Source organism: Oryx dammah, unplaced genomic scaffold (assembly GCF_014754425.2).
Source record: "Oryx dammah isolate SB20612 unplaced genomic scaffold, SCBI_Odam_1.1 HiC_scaffold_29, whole genome shotgun sequence".
NCBI lineage: Eukaryota > Metazoa > Chordata > Mammalia > Artiodactyla > Bovidae > Oryx > Oryx dammah.
In genome coordinates, this window is record NW_024070213.1 from 90321639 (window position 1) to 90341523 (window position 19885).

At 46.1% G+C, this 19885-nt stretch overlaps 2 protein-coding genes across 8 annotated transcripts in view; one reads left to right on the plus strand and one right to left on the minus strand.

Annotated features, from left to right (window-relative positions):
* Positions 1-10437, minus strand: part of CSAD (cysteine sulfinic acid decarboxylase) — a 25114-nt gene extending 14677 nt beyond the window's left edge. The window contains exons 1-2 of one of the 5 annotated variants that reach the window (XM_040234248.1): positions 10347-10409; positions 10009-10107 (exon numbers count right to left, since the gene is read on the minus strand). Coding sequence is in view for 1 of the 5 variants with exons in the window: in XM_040234245.1 (XP_040090179.1) it covers positions 9698-9731 (34 nt within the window). In the remaining 4 variants the exon portion in view is untranslated. Of the gene's footprint in view, positions 1-9697; positions 9925-10008; positions 10108-10346 lie in introns of those variants that run through there. The other 4 variants (XM_040234249.1, XM_040234247.1, XM_040234250.1 and 1 more) reach the window with 4 other exon arrangements.
* ZNF740 (zinc finger protein 740) lies at positions 10031-19757 on the plus strand. Of its 3 annotated transcripts, none has more exons than XM_040234257.1 (7): positions 10031-10114; positions 10955-11468; positions 13625-13774; positions 14111-14200; positions 14981-15104; positions 15401-15519; positions 16491-19757. In XM_040234257.1, exons 2-7 carry the CDS (start codon positions 11460-11462, stop codon positions 16578-16580), a joined length of 582 nt encoding a protein of 193 aa, XP_040090191.1. In that variant the 5' UTR covers positions 10031-10114; positions 10955-11459; the 3' UTR covers positions 16581-19757. The 3 variants fall into 3 exon arrangements, with proteins under 3 accessions (XP_040090191.1, XP_040090189.1, XP_040090192.1); XM_040234255.1 differs by having other exon boundaries at positions 10955-11265; XM_040234258.1 differs by lacking the exon at positions 16491-19757 and adding an exon at positions 16002-16217 and having other exon boundaries at positions 10955-11265.
* Positions 19758-19885: the final 128 nt, after the last annotated feature.

Below are 19885 nucleotides of genomic sequence, written 5' to 3' on the forward strand. Positions count from 1 at the left end.
AGGAGGAAGTAACCTATGGCGTCAACTCCTTTCTCCCAACCAATGTTCAGAGTCAGTGGCCAGAGGTAAAGCTTCCAGGAGACTACAGTGTTCCCCCTCTGGAGATACTGACCTCAGTGAGACTCTTCTTTCAGTCCTTGACCAATCACCTAGTCAGTGATGCTCACAAGTCAATAAATACATCCTCTATGCACTTGGGCCTTCCAATATGCCTTAGTGCCTCACTCTTAAATGAGAGCAGACACAGTCTGGGACTACAGGACATTCGAGCAAAGCCCCTAATGTGAACCACAGAGGCAAAAACAGACAAACGGGAAAAAAGGCATTTGGTAGAAGAGGAGAAACCCAGGAAGCAGAAGAAAACAGAAGATATTGAATCCATGAAGAACAAACAGATTGCTGTCATATGTACTCAGAGAAGCAGAAGCTCTAGAGTTTTAAACCTATGACAACTGAAATGACAAAGTCAAGAAAATCACACAGAAGATAAAATATAAAGAGATGGACAGTAAAAGAGAAAAGAACTTTAGAAGATCAATCCAAAAGTCTCAAGAGTCAACTAACAGAAGTTATAGGAAGAGAAGGGGCAGGGTGGGGGAGGAGGAAAATACTAAAAATTTTTAAAAAGAAAAACTTTATAGAACCGAAGGATAGACCAAAAGGATCCGCTGAATGACCAACAGAAAGACAGATTATAATACTGTTTCAGAACAATGGAGGATCCAAAGACTTCCAGAGACAAGACTAAACAAACACAGCAAAGCAGGTCACGGACAAAGGACAGAGAATCAGACCACAGCCAACTTTGCCCAACGCAGGAGAGGCGAAGGGAATCCCCAGGACTATGATGAGGGCAGCAACCATCTTCAGAGGCAAAAAGCAGCAGTGACTCTCCTTGACCGAACACACAACACTGCCTGGCAAAATTACTATTCTGCTATTGACAGCTCTATCTCCAAGTCTCTGGAGCTATGATTTCAAAATTTTCCACACCTCTCAAATGACTGACCCATCAATCTTCTCCCTGTTTCCCTCTCAGTTCAAATTTCTCATAGCAAATAAAAAGCCATCCAAACTCACTCTTTCTGTCACCTGCACTCTGGAGCCCTCCCTTTCTTTAATATTTAAGCCTGGTATATACATTCCAGGCTTCCCTGGTGGCTCAGCAGTAAAGAATCCCCTTGCCAATGCATGAGCCGCAAGAGATGTGGGTTTGATCCCTGGGTCAGGAAGATCCCCTGGAGAAGGAAATGGCAACTCACTCCAGTATGTTTGCCTGGGAAAATCCCATGGACAGAGGACCCTGGCGGGCTACAGTCCATAGGGTCACACAGAGTCAGACGTGACTGAGCGACTGAAAACACACACACACACACACACAGTAACTTTACATGTAACTTTTTGAGGAACTGCTGAAGTGTTTTCTAAAGTGGCTACACTATTTTATATTGCCATGAGGGTTTGCATTTCTCCGCATCCTTGCCAGACTTGTTATTGTCTGTCTTTTCAATTACAGCCACCTGCATTTGTAAGCTCAGTAAGCATTGCCAACATCCACAGAAATGATACCAAATGTATGAAAGAACCTGTGTTCTCAGCCTCAGTAAGAGTGTGCTGTCAAACTTCTGAATTTTTTAAACTGTAGGAGTAAAAATTACCTTAATATAGTTTTAGTGGAACTCCTGTATTAGTTTTGCTGTGATAAATAATGGATTCAAAACTCCACTGCCTTGAGACTTCCTTGGCAGTCCAGGGGTTAAGACTTGGGGCTTCCACTGCAGGGGTGCCCTGGCTGGGGAACTAAAATCCCCCAGGGCTCATGGCACAGCAAAAAGAACAAACAAACATTGCTTTACAACAGAGATTTATTTCTCTTTCATGGCTTACACTAGATTAGCTATAGCTCTGATTCATGTACCTTTATTCCAACACCCAGGCTGAAGGAACAGCCCCTACTGGGGACACAACGTTCTCACTGCAGAGAGGAAAAAAAGCAAAAGGCAGAGAACACCATTCACCAACTCCTAAAACTTCAGCTCAGACCTAGCATGTGGCACATCTGGTCAAATCCAGTTGACCAAAACAAGCCCTGGGGTGAGTGGGGTAAGGATGTATAATCCTCCCAGAAGTAGGCACTGCAAAGCGCGAGATGATGGTTGACAACTGGATGACAATCCTCACAACTGGCCACAGGCCCATAGGATTTTGCATTGTTTCTCCTTAGCCCACATAGCCCACCTCACTCATCTGCTTTACCAACCTGGCCCTGTAGACGGCTGAGTTGGAACCACTGATCTAAAGACTTTCTTTCCTCCTCTTTCATGGATACCCTCTTGATTACCCCTCCCATTTCTTCAACTCTCCTTCCCACTACCCCCTTATCATAGCATTTTAAATTATCTAAACCTTTCACATGTCCCCACCTCCAGCTACCTCCTCTTCTCAACCAACCTTCTTAAAATAGTTAGCTCCACTCCATTTCTTTCCTCTCATACTTTCCTGAGCCCACTACCATGCAGCTTCCACCTTCGAGGCCAACAAGAATCTCCCTGCATCCAAATCTAACAGATACATAGCACCTTTATCCTACTTGACCCCTCTGGGGCCATTAGATACAGTTTGCATTCCATCTTGAAATATTTTCTTTCACTGGCTTCCATATGACTACCCCTGACCACTTCCTTAATTCTCTTTGCCTCTTCACCTTCCTCTGGCCCTCCCTCGAGAGCTGCTCAGGGTTCTATTCCAGGGCCTCCTTCATTTGTGTTCTGCACCTCTCCCTGGACACTCATCCACTCCCAGGGCTACAGGCTGGTGACTCCTCCATCCAAGAGCTCTCTCACCAGCCCAGATCCATGATGCCACCTGCCTAATTTGAAAGTCTCATAGGACTTCACACTCAAATGGTCCAAAAGTGGACTCATTATCAGCCTTCTCAAATCTTCTCTTGTCCTCGAGTTCCCTGGTTACATGAATGGTACCATCTTCTGAACCCTAAACACTGAGTGCCTCCCTCCTCCTTCTTGGTTGATTTTTTTTTTCCTTTTTATTTAAAAATCTTCAAAGGTTACTTTGTCTTTCTCTCTCATTCAAAACATCAACACAACACTAAAACCTGGATAAAGCTTTTTCTTCTGGGTGATGTTGTAAAATTCTTTTCCTTAAAAGCACTTTAAAAAGAAGTGTGGTAACTTTACAGCAGAGAAACCTGATGGACACCACCTTACCCAAGTAATTGAGGAATTACATCACCAGTGGTGGGGCAGACAGTCATTGTGGGTCTCCTGACGCGAGGGATGGAAAAGCTCTCAGCATCACTGCTGCCAAAAATGTACCACCTGAATTTTAACTATGAGGAAACATATCTAAATTGAGGATCATTCTACAAAACAACGTAGCCTGTAATCTTCAAAAATGTCAGTATCATGAAAATCAAAGAAAAACTAAGGAGCTGCTCCAGATTGAAGGAAACTGGAGACATTACAACCAAAAGGAACACGTGATCTTAAATGGGTTCCTGGATAAGGAAGAAAAAAAACTGCTGTAAAGAAAGTCACTGGAAGAACTGGCGGAATCTTTGAATGGCTTGATCACTGCATTGCAGTTATGGAAGAGAATGTTCTTATTCTTTGGAAACATATGCTGAAACATTTAGCAGCAAAGGAGCATAGTATATGCACTTTCTCTCAGTTTAGAAAACAATACTATGTGTACGCACCTACAAGTTTTTTTAATATAAGAGCTTTATTGAGATATGATTCACATACCACAAAGTTCACCCTTTTCAAATGTACAATTCAGTACTTTTTAGTATAGTTACAAAGTTGCGAATGGATCACACTATCAAGAACATTGTCATCATCCCCAAAAGAAACCCCATATCTATTAGCAGTCACTCCCCATGCATTTTTTTTAGAAACTGGAAAAGTCTTCAAAATATTAACTGTGGTTATTTCTAGGTATTTGGATTATAGACGATTTTCATTTTCTTATTTATGTACTTCTATATTTTTAATAATTTTCTGTGATAATTCCATTGACTTATGTAATTAAAATAAAGATTATTTTTAAGCAACATAAAAGAAGGAAGTGAAGGGGCAACAAAAATTCCAAACTGTATACCAGGCTCAAGGAATGACCCCATTACATTGTGTGGTTTCCTAACTCCTAAAATTCACTCCCATCTAAAAGGTCTACCAGGTGACCAAGGTAGCCAATACCACTCATTTCTACTATGCAGCCCAACTGGCTCTGAGAGAGGAACGGGTTCAGCTAGTTCAACAGTGACTGAGTATCTGTTGCCTGGCACTGCCCCAGGTGCTGTGTATCTGCTTTGCTCACTTCAGCTAACAAGTCACGAAGGAGGCCAGTGCCTAACATTAAGGCATGCTCGCTCCCTGGAGAAAGGGAAGGCTGGTTAACTCCACTCAATTGGCCCAGGGCAGCCTTCAAAGAGAAAACACTCCGACTCTCCTTAAGGTGATAGAGAGCTGGTGGAGGAAAAGACTAATTTGAAAAGACCAATCTAACCAGTAATCATTAAAACACAACTTGAAAAAGTGATGGAGTGGGCCTGAAGGGAGGGTGTACCAAGGAAGCTGAGGAAGGCTGCCCAGGAGGAAGCCTGCATGAGGGCAAAGGGATTAGGGCACGTGCTTCTTAAAGCACTTTCAGTCAGGTTTATTTACTGTCAGAAAGTGAAAACACTGACCTCTGTGCTGTCTACCTATTACTCCACTGACTCAACCCCCACGTTAATAGTGGTTCCAGTTCCTGTGTGTACAGTGTCTTCTGCCCTTCTGAAAGACTGTAAATTCCTGGGCAGGGAGAGGTCTATGTCTTATGCTTCTTTAAGTAAACCATGCGTGCATGCATGCTTAGTCGTGTCCAACTCTTTGCAACCCCAAGGACTGTAGCCCACCAGGCTCCTCTGTCCACGGAGTTCTCCAGGCAAGAATATTGGAGGGGGTTGCCATTTCCTTCTCTAGGGGCTCTTCCCAACCCAGGGATCAAACCTGGATCTCTTGCATCTCTTGCATTGGCAGGCAAATTCTTTACCACTGTGGCACCTGGGATGCCCTTTAAATAAAGCACCAAATACAACATAAGCATTCAGGAAAATATTCGTCTTCATCTTTCCCACTCTTCTCTTCCTTCCGCCAAGTAGTAGTAGTAGTGGGAAAGATGAAAATTAATACTTTTTCTGAATGCCTATTTTCTATTTGGTGCTTTACTTAATAAGGATAAGACTTAGACCTCTCTCCCTCACCCAGGAATGTACAACCTAGAAGGGGAGAAAACACTACACATAAGAACTGGAGCCATTACTAATGTGGGTGTTGAGCCAGTGAGGGAACAGGTAGACAGCAGCACAGATGTCTCTTGCACAAACCTGAATAAACTGTTTCCAGGTTCTGAAAAATGATGTTTCACTTCACTTACATATGATGTATATAAACCAAAAATCAGTATTAATGATACTTTAGAAGATATGCAAAGAGTTTTTTCTTCCTTTTTAAAAACTTTTCACCTATGATCTCACTTGGGCTTCACAGTAGTGCTAGAAATTAGCTTGACTCTCATCTTCAAGTCAAGGACTCTTGTGCCAGACAGAGAGAAATTAATTTGTCCAAGATTACAAAGGTGACATCTAGGCTAGGACCTTTCCCACTACATCTCTGGTCCCTTTTAAGTCTGGCATTTCTCACTACTTCTCACCACACAAAAATAAACTGCAGCTGAGGTAAAAGCATAAAACTGAAAATATACAACTCTAAGAATACCAGAAGGAAATACAGGGAAATATTTTTATAATACTGAGGTAGCATTTCACAAAAACCCCAAAACCACAGGCAGATATAACTACATAAAACTTGAAAAATTCTGCTTAAAGAAATACACATTAAAGTGGTTAAAGATGATTCATGGCTTTACTTCCCCTGCCCCATCATCATTTTACCTACTCACTGTTTTCCAAAATGGTCTTTGCTCTCTCGCAATTATTCCTTTCCTTGCAAATTTAAGTCACTTTAAATTCCATGCAAAGTCCTGTTTTAATAAGAATTTAACTTAATCTAAAGCAAAAACTTTGTCTCTACAATATTAAGTCTTCCTATTCACAGACATGATAAAACTCCACCTAATCAAGCATTTGGGAAAGTTCCTGGTAGACCAGTGAGTGGTTAGGACACGGTGCTTTCACTGCCCTGGTCCAGATTCAATCCCTGGTCCAGTAACTAAGATCCCACAAGCCATGCAGCACAGTCAAAAATCATAATAATCAAGCCCTTTTTGTCTTCCACTAAAATAACCTGATTTTCTTAATACATAACTTGCAATTTCCTTAAATTTATGTCTATCAATGTAAACTTTTTTTTATTGTGAATAATATCTTTCTACGATATTTTTATGGTTGATTATTGTTCTCATTTTATTTATATAAGTTGTTTGTTAATCATACATCTGGCAATGCAGCTGAACTCACTGGCTTTAGTATTTTGTCAATTTGATTCTCTTTGTGAATGGATATATCATGTGAAAATACTGAATATAAAAATAAGAAAATTGGCATTTCCTGGTGGCCCAGTGGTTAAGAATCACCTGCCAATGCAGGGGCAGGAGTCCTATCCCTGCTTCAGGAAGATTCCACACGCTGTGGAGCAATTAAGCCCGGACACTGCAACTACTGAAGGCCACAGGCCCTAGAGTCCATACCCTGAAACAAGAAGCCATCGCAATGAGAAACCCATGCACTGCAACTAAAGAAAGCCCACCTGCAGAAACGAAGACCCGGCACAGCCAAAAATAAATAAATAATAATAATGACTCTGGGTGGCCAGCAGCTCTAATAGAATATTAGTTTTGATTATAAACATTCTTTTCTTGTAACTATTTTCATAGAAATGTTTCAAATATTTTCCCACAAAACACAACTTCCACTCTTAAAAAAAAGTTCAAAGATAAATGAAAAATAAGAGAAAAAATTTAAAAGCATATGACAAATGAAAAGTTAGTGTAACATGGAGATTTCTACCAATCAATACAAAATAGACAAATGATCTACTTTTTTCCTTAACAGGCGAGAGATGTGAACAGGCAGTTTACAAAAACAATTAAAATGGTCAAAAAGCAACAAGAGATGATCTACTTCACTATTAATGATATGCTAATTAAAATAATGAAATTACTATTTTTTACCTAGCAAGTTGGCAACTGTACAAAAAATTCATAGCATCCAGTTTGCAGGAACTAGGGGCTTTTACACATGGCTCTGAATGTGTAAACTGTTACAAACCCCTGAAATTCAATTTCATAGGACCTATTAAATTTTAAATGCCCATTTCCTACCTATAAATCTATCTATAAAAACAAAAGGATCACTATAAGGATATTCATACAGCATGGTTTATAAAACAAAAAAACTGGAACTAACCTGAATGTTCATTGAGGATGGGCCTAGACAAACTAAAATACAAATTGCTGGAATACTGAAACAATTTTTAAAATGTGAAACTACTTAGATGTGTAAAACACTTTTGTCTGGTCCACTGTGATGCTCAAAACAAATTCTGGATGAAAAAAAAAAAAGTTTTTATGAACATAGAAAAAAGCCTGGTGGTATATACAACAGATAAAAGTCACTACCTTCAGGAGCATGGAGTAGCATACAGATGGCAAAATTTTTTTTTGCATTTTTTTTGTGCTGTGTGGATTTATTAAAATAAGCATGAGCTATTTTTTTAAAGTACTTATTGGCTGAATCAGGTGTTAGTTCAGCAGCCCGCTAGGGAATTGCAGCACACGGGCTTAACTGCCCAATGGCATGTAGGATCTTAGTTCCTCCACCAAGTATGGAACTCACATCCTACCCCCTCCCATTACAAGGCGATTCCTAATCACCAGACCACCAGGGAAGTCTCTGAGCAATTTTTTTTCTTAATTAAAGATTTATTTCTGATAATCTCACTCAATTTTACCTGTTCTACGATGATCTTAAGACCACAAAGATTTGCTGTCTATTGGTAAAAAAAAAAAAAAAAATGGAGTGCTCACAGAAATGAAATCTATGTACATAAAATGGCTGGAAATTGTCTTCATTCATAAACAAATATATTTTTTTATTTAGGCATCTCCATTAATTCCCCTACACTCACAACCTGACAGCACCTAAATAAAATGGACATTTCCTTCCATCAACTGCATTAATGCATAGTCCATCTCTAGCAGAAACTGAAAGTGTTAGTCCCTCAGTCGCACCCAACTCTCTGCAACCCCATGGACTGTGGCCCGCCAGGCTCCTCCATCCATGGAATTATCCAGGTAAGAATACTGGAGTGGGTTGCCATTTCCTTCTTCAGTCGATCTTCCCAACCCAGGGATCCAACCCAGGTCTTCTGAGTTGCAGGCAGAATTTTTTTACCCTCTGAGTCTCTGGGGAAGCCCATCTTTAGCAGGAAAGTTGGGAACAGAATTTAAAGAAAGGCTCAGGAGTTTTCCTAATGTAGCCGGGCCAACAGGCCACCCTGCATTGCTAAATCTCCAACGAGACCAGTTTCCTACTGAGGAGAGCTTATGCCTTTTCGGGGAGGAAGCCAAAGTTAGATGCTGGATGGTCTAGAAATAAAGGCAGAAGCGCTATGAGGAAATAAAACACTCAACATTCAAAAAACTAAGATCATGGCACCGGTCCCATTACTTCATGGCCAACAGATGGGGAAACAATGGAAATAGTGACAGACTTTATTTTCTTGGGCTCCAAAATCACTGCAGATGGTGACTGCAGCCATGAAATTAAAAGATGTTTGCTCCCTGGAAGAGAAGCTATAACCAATATGGTATTAAAAAGCAGAGACATTACTTTGCCAACAAAGGTCCGTCTAATCAAAGCTATGGTTTTTCCAGTAGTCATGTACGGATGTAAGAGTTGAACCATAAAGAAGGCTGAGCGCTGAAGAATTGATGCTTTTGAACTGTAGTGTTGGAGAAGACTCTTGAGAGTCCCTCGGACTGCAAGGGGATCCAACCAGTCAACTCTAAAGGATATCAATCCTGAATATTCATTGCAGGGACTAAATGCTGAAGCTGAAGCTCCAGTACTTTGGCCACCTGAGGCGAAGAGCCGACTCTAGAAAAGACCCTAATGCTGAGAAAGACTGAAGGCAGAAAGGGACGACAGATGAGATGGTTAGATGGTATCACGGACTCAACAGACATGAGTCTGAGCAAGCTCTGCGAGACGGTGAAGGACAGGAAGCCTGGCGTGCTTAAGTCCAGGGGGTCCCAAAGAGTCGGACATGACGGAGCGACGGAACAACAGGAGAGTCCCATGCATTTTCGGAGGTGAGGAAGCCAATATGACATACTGGACCCTTTAGAAATAAAGGCGGACGTGGTATGAGGAAATCAAAGGCTTCGGAGTGCGCTGAACACGCCAGGGAATCCTTTCTCAGACTGGAGCTGAGTGTACTCAGCAAGAGCGTGCAAAAAACTTCCCTCCCAGCTGACGGGCGGCCCTCGGAATCTGCAGATCTGCTCCTGATGGAAAGCTCGGGTAAAGATGATCTCGACAGAGCTACGTGAAAGGCCTGGTACGAACTATTCTGGCAGTATTGGGGGCGCCAGACTCATAAGCGAAGGGAGAACATCTGCGAGGAAGGGAGAGTGATGACGCTTCTTCAAGGAGTCCTAACCAACTCACCTAGCAAAACCCTCAAACACTGGCACACCAACATTTCAGGGCCTTCTTTCCTGCCCTGAATCAAGATGGCAGCGAGGGCGCGCCCGCAACACGGCGCACGCGCCGTACCGCCGGCCCGCCCTCTTCCCGTCCTTCTGCGCGCGGTCGGCACTGCCCACTCACCAGCTGCACTCCCTCGGTGAGCCCTCAGCCTCACCCCCTTTCTGTCTGCCCCCGCCCGGAAGTGGATAGTGCTGTACAGAGGAGAGGACGGAGGGGGAGGGGAAGTGCTTCCGGGGAAACGGGCCCTGGGTTGGTGTTTGTAAACTTGCCTCGGTCCCGGCGGGGGCAGCGGCGGCCACGGGATTGGCACGGAGTGCTGCGGCCTGGGGGAGGCGCCGCGCAGCGGGGGAGACAGCGGGAGGCCGCGCCTGGCAGGTAAGAGCACGCCCCAGGGAGCGCAGCGTTGTGGAGGCTGGCGGTAGCGCTCCAACAGCTCGCAGGCCGTGGGGCACCGCGCGGGAAGGGGGAGGGGAGGGAAGGAGGGGCCCGGGGCGAAGGGAGGGCGCTCCCGAGGAGAGGTAGGGGCTGCGCGCACACCGCCGTGCGGTCGCGTCACCGGCCGGACTGAGGGGGCTTGCTCGGAAGGGACGCGGGCGCGAGCACGCACCTTGCGCGCTCCTGGGCTCTCCGGCTTCGTGCGGCGGGCGCAGCGGCTGGCTGGCTGGCGGATGGTTGGCTGGCTGTCTGGAGGGAGGGAGGGAGGGAAGATGGGAGGGAACGCGCAGCGTTGGGCTTCGCCTCCTTGTCTTCCACCTCCGCAGCGAGTTTACGTACCTTGGGGCGGTCTCGGAGAATGCACACGTGTGGGCCGGCCTGGGCTCGCACAGCTGGTCCGGTTTCTGCCTGCTGCTCAAGCGCCCAGCGTTAACCCCTGAGCTTTTCTCCACTCCTCTTCGGGTCGCCTTGATAGAGTGCGAGCTTCGCGGGCCGGCCCACTGGACACAAAAGCCCTAGAGGGCCTCCGCCCCCTTTTTCCAGTCCTAAGTTGGCAAATCCTAGCAGTTGGCCTGCTGCAGTGCTTCCACTAGAGGCCGAAGTTACTTTTGCTCCTGTCGATGGCTTGGAGACCAGTTTCTTCTCATGACCTAGAAAGAGAACTCTGATGTCTTCGTTGAGAGTCGCACAGAGAGCGCCTGGCAAAATAGTTCAGCCCACTGAAGGTTGTATGGCCTGAGAAATTGCACCTAACAGCTCCATTTCCCTTTCTGGTTTCAGGTTTCTGAAACAAATCGTGAATTTCATTCAGAGAATTCAGCTGGAAAACCAAGACTGGCAGACTTTCTTCAGACAATAGGCAGGAGCCAAGCAGAGACCAGGGATTCTTGGAACATCTATCTGTACTTTGGAGGACACTGAATTCTGTTTGAAGACAAAGGCATTTCAGTATGGCAGCAGGACTGAAGGGACACGAAAGAGTTGTTACAGTGATTTGGTGACAGTTCTTCAAACAACAGTGTCTTAAGGAAAGGTGGAGCAAGAAACTCGAACTTTTGAGTTGCATTAAGTGAGAAATCAGCATGGCTCAGGTAAAAAGCTCTAGAGTCCTCCTCCTCCTTCAAGATCACTGGGAAGCGTGTTTGCAGTTTCACTCTTGAATGCTGCCTTAGTCAACATACTGACCAACCCAGTGAGCCAAGCTCTGTATTAAACACCAGGGGGAGATCTAGAGGAAGGAAAGGAGACAGGCCACAGCCCCTGCCTTCAGGGAGCTTCCAGTCAAATGAAGGAGGTAGGCTATACTGCATCACAGGCCTTGATGGGACATTTACAAAGCAACATGTACTCAGTTTACACTTTAACTTTTGAGGGGCACGAGGGAGTAAACAGTCTGGTGAATGGTTCATTTGTTTTTTTTCAACAGGAATTTATTGAGCTCCTGTTACATGCAAGGCATTGTGCTGGGGATACAAAGATGAATAAAATTGACCCTGACCCCAGCAGGCTTCCAGGCTAGTTGGGTTGGGGTTGGGGGAGATGAAGAGACAATCTGTTATTTATCTTTATATACACAACACTGCGTGCTGGCTGGCTAGTAGTACAGACTCAATGAGTCTGTTGATTGAAGGAATATGCAATAATAGAGGTATGTACACTATAGAGGAGGGAATGAGCCTTCTGCCTGGTTGAAAAAAGAAGTTGAAGCTGGAAGGATGGATAGGATTTTACTAGATAAACAAGTAGAACAGGGCATTCAGACAAGGACAACTGCCTGGGCAGAGACTTAGAGTCCTGGGAGGATGTGTTGAGGTGGGGAGTACCACGGGTAGTTTGCTAGTTACGGAGGAAAGGATTGGGGTGGCGGGTGAATGGTTAAAGTCAGGAGATGGTGATAAGACGGCCACGTTAGGGTGAGGGAGTTGTTGCCTGGAGAAGTAAGTTGAGTGTGACTGAAGGGCTTTTTATCCCTTGCTGAGGAATTAAACTTTATTCCATAAGGAATGGGGACTCTCTGAAGAGTGTTAAGCAGGAGAGTGACGTCAGATCAGTGTATTTGGAAGGTACTTGTCCTTCCAAATCCCCCTAGTGGGGATACAAGATGGATTGGAGAGACAGGATGGGTCAGCAGGTTATTGTATTTATCTGGGGAGAAAAGCTGTCTGTAGCATCCCTGGAGCTTTTGCCAGCTTCCAGGGAACCTCTCCTACCAGCCTCACCAGGAAGAAATCACTGGCTTTCTTCCAGCTGCATGCGTAGCTTCCTTCTTTTCCATGCAGAGGAGGACCCGTGCAGTGTCTTCTTCCTTTGTTTGCAACCCACTTCACAGCATCCTGATCACTCTAGCTCTGAGAAGACTGCTTTTCCCTAACTGCTAACTTTGTACTGGGGTGCTGCTTTTGTATGTTAACTCATCAACCGTGTGAGGGTAGATACCATGGTAAACATTTTGCGTTTAAGGAAACTGAGGCTTAAAGAGGTGGAGTAATCTGCCTGAGATTGTACAGTGCAAACAGCAGAGTTAAGTCTTGCCTCCAAACCTTTCCCTCCGAAGTCCTTGAAGATGAGAGAGGGGGTTCCTGGGATGTACTGATCACCTGAAAGGAATTTCTTTTTAAATTACTTGTGGAAGTTTGCTGACCAACTGTTTCTTAAAAGTGTTTCTTCAGTAAGAAAAGGATATTGTCTAGTACTGGCTAAATAAAGTCAGTTTGAAGAATGTAACAACTTTCCTAAATATCCCTTAAGTAATTTTTAAACTATGTATAGCAAGGACTGTGAGAAATATGAATATGCATACATGAATGGTGAGGACGGGGAGGAGGAGGAGGAGAAATTGTATATGCAACTCCAAAATCTTTCCAAGTGGTTTAATTTTTATCTTTGTTATAAAATATAAGATTTTTATATTTGACAACACTTAGAGAATTTTAAATCTAAGGGGAGAAATGACCTGATTTTACTGATACACGTTTGTAGAGCTTGATAGACTATACATTTGGCACCAGTGAGATCTGCCAGTCAGAAGTCGGTTCTGTGTAGCTAAGTGTCATCAAGAGAGAAAGAAGGAAGTTCCCCTAGAAATCTCCCATGTCAGTGGGTCAACAGGACAGACTCTTGGTATTTCTAAGCCTCGTGCAGCTTCAAAGTAGTATATAGATACACACTTTACCCAGCACAGTGCTAATGATAAAAGTGTCAGTAGCATCTGATTATTCACTTGGTCTGTGTCTGAATGCTGACAGCTGACAAAATGAATAACTAGTCCTGGTGAGATGAGTTAGGGAGGACTCTCGAAGGAAGCAAGAGTTTTGTGGTGAGGAGGGATGCTCCTTGGAGAGAAGCCGCACATTAGTAGCTGGGTGTTTTAAGGTAGTTCTTTGGAAATTGGCAGTCTGTTTTTGCCCTGCCCTGCCAGGTGACCTGACACCTCATCTCCTTTCAACTTAGGCAAGTCTCCTGGCTTGTGAAGGCCTAGCAGGTGTGAGTTTGGTTCCCACTGCAGCCAGCAAGAAGATGATGCTGAGCCAGATTGCCAGCAAGCAGGCCGAGAATGGAGAGCGGGCAGGTAGCCCTGATGTGCTGAGGTGCTCGAGTCAGGTACAGCACTTGAGTCCATTGCGGCACCTGGGGGTCGGGTGGCCCAAGCTCTCTGCCAGGAGATACCCAGCTTTGAGTTCTCAGTGCTTCTGTTTAGGGAAGTGGGAAAGGGGATACACCTGGGCCATGAGTATGGGTATTTTAGAGGGTACAGGAAAGGAAGGTCTTTCCTGTACAACAGCTCGTTAAAACCAAGGTACTTGGAGAGGAGATGGATGCATACTTTCTCTAAACCTCTGGGGCAGGTGATTCACAAGTTGTCTGAAAGCACCTTTTTGGCCTCCTGTCTTGTGTTCTGAGATTGACTGTGCATTTAGATTTGATTTGTATTTAAAGGGCCACCGAAAAGACAGTGATAAATCCCGGAGCCGCAAAGACGATGACAGCTTGGCTGAGGCCTCTCATTCAAAAAAGACTGTTAAAAAGGCAGGTAATCGGGAATTCCTTGGCAGTCCAATGATTAGGACTCCACGCTTTCATTGTTGAATGCTCGGGTTCATTCCCTGGTCAGGGAACTGAGATCCCACAAGCCATGCAGAGTGGCCAAAAAAAGAAGAAGAAGGCAGGTAATAGGGAAACCCCCAAACTGATTCAGTTTGGGAATAAGGCAGCCCTCTTCTTTCTTACACACTCCCCTGGTGGCTTAGAGGTTAAAGCGTCTGCCTCCAATGCGGGAGACCCGGGTTCGATCCTTAGGTCAGGAAGATCCCCTGGAGAAGAAAATGGCAATCCACTCTAGTATTCTTGCCTGGAGAATCCCATGGACGGAGAAGCCTAGTAGGTTACAGTCCGTGGGGTCACAAAGAGTAGGACACGACAGCGTCTCTCTGGCTCAGCCCTGAGCTCTCCTCAGGGCTGGTGAGTGAGCCACCCTGGCCCCATCTAGAGACCATTTTGGCAGTTGATCTCTGCCCTCTGTGAAATATCCTTGGTAAGGGGAGGGTCGGGGGAGCATGAGGTCCTGTGGCAGAGGGGCAGGCAGTCTCCCTCTAAGGTCAGTTCAGAGTGTGACGTTTGACCAAGCAGACAGCTTGCTCACCCCACCTTCTTCCTCCAAGGGTCTCTTAACTCTGAGGGATATGGGAGATGACAGCATCAGAGAAGTTACTTTGTCCAGCAGTTGAAAATAGGGCCAGGGCAGAATGGAGGCAGAAAGGGGGCAGAGGGATAGGATAGCCTCATGACACGCCTGACTCTTGCCCCCAGGTGGTGGTAGTGGAACAAAATGGTTCTTTTCAAGTAAAGATTCCCAAAAATTTTGTTTGTGAACACTGCTTTGGAGCCTTTAGGAGCAGTTATCACCTCAAGAGGCACATCCTTATTCACACCGGTAAGTGTCTTGCTCACGTTCAGAGGGGGAACGTAGTCCGTAGTTTCTGTTATGTTTGTGTGTAGCTTCTGTTGGGTTTATTTTAAGGAGTAAGTATTAGAAATAGGGGAAGAAGGTAGGTGAATGAGGCGGAAGAGATTGTAGGTATCTGGTGTTGCTGAGACCATCAGCTTTGGGGACCTTTCCCCATTAGCTGTTTACGCATTACTAAAAGGTAAAGATTTCTGGGAAAACACGTGGAGTGAGGACCCTGCCAGGTATACCTCCTGATGCTCCCTTCTCTCTGATTGGGCCAGGTGAGAAGCCATTTGAGTGTGACATTTGTGATATGCGTTTCATCCAGAAGTACCACCTGGAGCGTCACAAGCGTGTACACAGTGGGGAAAAGCCCTACCAGTGTGAACGGTGTCACCAGGTAAGCTCACGTGTCATGCATTCACACCCACACACAAACTTTCTTCCCCAATAGCCAGGGCTCGCCCCCACTCCCTGCTTGACAAGGGGCCACCTCGCATTCCTGGCCATGATGGTGTTAGTACATCGGGGTGAGGTATATCTTTCTGGTCTTATATAGATATACCTTTCTGGTCTCTTGGGGAGGAACCATTAGAATAATTGTTAATAATAGCGTTTCTTGAGTACTTACTGTGCACCAGGCACAGTGAGACCATGTATGACGTTAACTTCACATTAACTCTGTGAGGTAGCTTTGTTGCCTTCATTTTGCCCATGGGAAAATTGAGGTTTAGAGAGGTTGGGTTTCCCAAGGACACAGCAGATCAGGGATAGAGACGCATTGAATGGAACTTCAGGACAGGTGCACTTAGGAGGAAGAGAGAAAAATTCCTGCCCTGGGGGAGCGGTCAATATCTGATGTATTGTGACTGTAAAATCCAGGACCCAAACAAGAGATGAGAAATGATAACAGTGAACACTGGTTGCTTTGCTGGGTCTCAAGCTTTGCTCCACACTCTCAGGTTGTATCTGCAGAACACTAGAATGAAAGCTCTGTGGGGCAGAGACTTTGTCCCTCTGGTTCTCCCCTCTGTCCTCAGCCCCAGGAACTGTACCTGCCTTGAGATACTGAATAAATACATGATAAATGAAGCAGCCGCTCTGTGAGTAGGTACCTTTAGTCCCATTTTACAGATGCGTGGACACATTCAGAGCTGAGATAGATTGCCCAAGGTTGCATGGCTCCTGCGCGCTAGGCCAGGATTGAGACTTCAGCGTTGTATTCCTAACCACTGTGCACTCATGCTGTCTGTGTACATGCCAAGGGAACGTAGAATGGGACGTGCGCCTCTCCCATTTCGGAAGGACAGCTCTAGCCAATAGGTAACCACGTTTCTTCTCTCAGGCGCTTAACCCTCCGTTTCTTCTCAGTGTTTTTCTCGGACAGATCGATTACTCAGACACAAACGGATGTGCCAAGGGTGCCAGTCCAAGACTTCCGACGGGCAGTTTTCTCTCTAGGCGCAGGGGCCCCGGGTGGTGGGAGTGCTCAGAAGAATCCACCGAAGAGTGCACCCCTCTGGTCGGATGGTCCCACCGCCGCCCCATCTGTATCTGTCTCCCTCCTGGAGGAGTGGACCCAGGAGACCGGAAGAGTGCATCAGGGGACGGCAGGCCCCAGAGCTTCAGCTCTGTAAATATAATCTGAGACTCTGAGTATCTTGGGGAAGTTCCTTCAGCATTCCTGGGTAGGGAAGCTAGTCCCCAGACCCTCGGCTGAGGTCACAGGTGGGGACTCAAGGTGCAGGACCAAGACTGAAGTGTGGCTCCCACAGCCCTGGATTCCTGCTGGCAGCTGAAACGGAGGAGACTGGGGAGAGGGGTTTGTTTGTTCTGTTCTTCTTGTTTATCCAAAAGCAGTTTCAACAGGCACACTGTGGAAATAGGTAATATGGAGGTATAGAGTCCTGATCAAAGCAGGGACTATGGCTGGTCCAGCCCTCCCCCAAATTTGAGTTTTTAGTTGCAGTTGATCCTTGATGTTCCACAGCCCTGCACCTCACCTCCTGTTTGAAGGAGAATAGGATCAGGGATGGCAGCTGTGCTTACTCTGGCCTCCTTATCCACTGTAGGGACAAAAGGAAGAGCAGTGAGGGGAGCAGACAAGGGCTGGATCCAGGAAGACTGGGCAGGTACCTCTCATTTCCTTCAGGGAAGAGCAGGAGTTGTGGCCTGGGCTATTGCAGTGGCCGGTGCCACACTGGTACCTAGTGGGGTCAGGCTCAAGTGCCTTTTGGAGGAAACTTGGGCGAGAGTGGCCCTTGAAGCCCTTTCCCTTTCTCTCTCTGGGTAGTTGATTTTGGAGATAGTTTTTGGCTACCTCGCTGATACTGACTGACTCCTAAGCCAGACAGGTGTAGAGCAGGGAGTCGAGGGTGTCACAGTGGGTTCTTCCTCCTTGTGCCCTCTTAGGAACCGCCCAAGACTAACCCAGAGCTCGGTGGCAGCTGTTCAAGAGACAGAGAAATTTGGTGTCCCCTGACGTGACCGTTGAGCTGACCTTCTCACTCACGTCCTATCACTATATTCAGGTAGAGGAGACAGGGGTCTAGCTTTTGGTCCCAAAGGAAAAGATCTTGGCTTCCTTCTTGATGGCCGTCCCTATACAACAAAGAACTGTGGGGGGGTGGGGGAGTGCTGCAGAGAAAACACCGAAGGAGAAACCTAATGTAGGTTTTACTGTTAACTATATTCTTTGCTCTTATCTGCTCCAACGCCACCACCTTATCTACACCCTCCCCAGAAGTGATCAGGGGTGTATGAGTGAGTGTGTGTGTGGTATGTGAGTCTTCGTGTTTGTATGCTTGGAGATGGCATATTGAGCCAAACCCTTCTCTAGCCCCAGCTTGGGAGGATGAGCATGAAACAGCTTCTCCTGACTGCCCCTTCCCCAAAACCTGAAGGCCTGAACCTTGAGGTTCAAAAGGAACTGAAGAACTCAGCTTGAGGGGACTAGAGGGCTTCGTTTTGGAGGTGTTTTTTTTTTTTTTTTTTTTTAAGATTGATTCAACAGACTGCTGGTTAGGATGTTGCTAACCCAAGCCAGGGCTTGTGAATATGAATTTTCTAAAGTGAAATAAAAACCCTCTTTCTTCCTGCTAAGGAAAGGATCCTTATGGGAGGTTCTGGGGGTTTGGTTGACTCCCAGATTGTGGGCTGTCCTGACCTATGGAGGTGTGGTGAGTAATTACAGAAGAATCATGGAGATTTGGTGAACCTGACTGGGCTATCGGGGTGGGGGGAGGTCTGAGATGGCAGTCTGCAGGAAGTGATTTCCTTTCGCAGAAAAGGTAGGCAGCAGCACACTCCTGTTGCCTGTTCTGAAGGAGATGGGGGGTCTCCATACCTCTGAGGTGTGAGGATTTGGGGAAAAGAAGTGTGGCACCCTTTAGCTCTTCCCTGACAGCATCTGAGATCCTGTGGGGAAACGCTGGGGAGCGTGCCTGCAGCCTGTTCTTGCCTAGCTTTGTGTTGGCATGTTTAACATGGTCCAGAAAGTAGACGGCGAGTCCTGAAACCAGCCCTTCTTGGTCCCTGCAAGTAGGGCCTCTTTCTGCATGTGAGCCAGGCCCTCTCTGTTACAGAGCTCTGCTGGGGGCTAGTGTTTGTCTCAGACACGCTTAGAAAACTGTCCTTCCAGACGATGCTTTTAAAAGTGGAAGACTTCGCTCCCTGCCACCTGTAGCTAGTCAGCTTAGGATTGGGGGTGTGTGTGGAGAGAATCACATTAGTGAGGTGTGCCCCTGCACGTGCGAATGTGTGTTTAGGTCCGAATGTGCCCTAGCCCCCTGCAGGCCTCGGCTTCCTGCTTGGGTGTGTGGGGGAGAGGGAACTTCTAAGCATATGTGCAGAGAGCCATACCAGAACCACCCCTGCCGAGGACTGGGTGAGTGGAAACTCAGGAGCAGGTGGTTAGCTCAGTTGTCCAGGTGCTGATGTTCAATGAGGCCATGGATTTGTGAGGAGAGAGGAACTGAGAGGCAGAAGGAGTGACTTAGCGCCCAAGAGTCCCACTTACACCCCAGGGAGATCACAGACCGCTGCAAAGGCTCCTGGGCCCAATATTCCACCCCTCTGCTGGGTGGGGTCTAGCACTGGAAAGATGCCTCAGGTGTGTCTGGAGTGAAGGGAACGGCAGTGGGGCCAGCTCTTAAGAGACCAGGACATGGGATTCGGGGACCTGGTAAAGAGTAGCGCCAGTTCCTGGGTGGGCTGCTGGACTGGGCCCCACCAGCCCTGCCCTTCCCAGCACCTCAAGTCTTTTCCGTCCACCCCGCCTCCAACAGCCTCTTGTCATCACTTAGCTACTGATTGTGCCCCATGGCTTGACGTTGGAGGGTTAAATGAGGTGTGGGGTCCCACCACAACTTTTAACCCTCTCCTCAGATGTTCTCTGCCTCTGTGTGGCCCTGGGGCTTTTATCTTAATCCTTCCCACCCCACCCTTCCTCTCCTTTTTTTTTTTTAATATACTTATTTTGCTATTAGGGGAGGGGAATGTCAAATGAACAAGATCACTTTTAAATGGTAGTTTTTATAAGATGTTATAAACTTGTATCTTTTTACCATTAAAGTGCAGTGTATGTTCCTTCGTGATATATTTAGGATATTTAAATAAAAAAAAAACGGGGCTTTTGTACATACTATCTCCTCTTTGGGAGGAACATCCTTGGGAGAAGTTTTTTCACTGGGGCCAAAGTAGTTTTATTTTTTCCCACCAAATGTAACCAACCCCCCCACAACTTACAGCACCCTATGAGCTCCTCT

Excerpts from the sequence above, each read along its gene's own strand:
- ZNF740 (XM_040234257.1), top strand. Across the intron at positions 15,105-15,400 it reads GCACATCCTTATTCACACCG|GTGAGAAGCCATTTGAGTGT; the intron begins GTAAGTGTCTTG and ends TGATTGGGCCAG. Across the intron at positions 15,520-16,490 it reads AGTGTGAACGGTGTCACCAG|TGTTTTTCTCGGACAGATCG; the intron begins GTAAGCTCACGT and ends GTTTCTTCTCAG.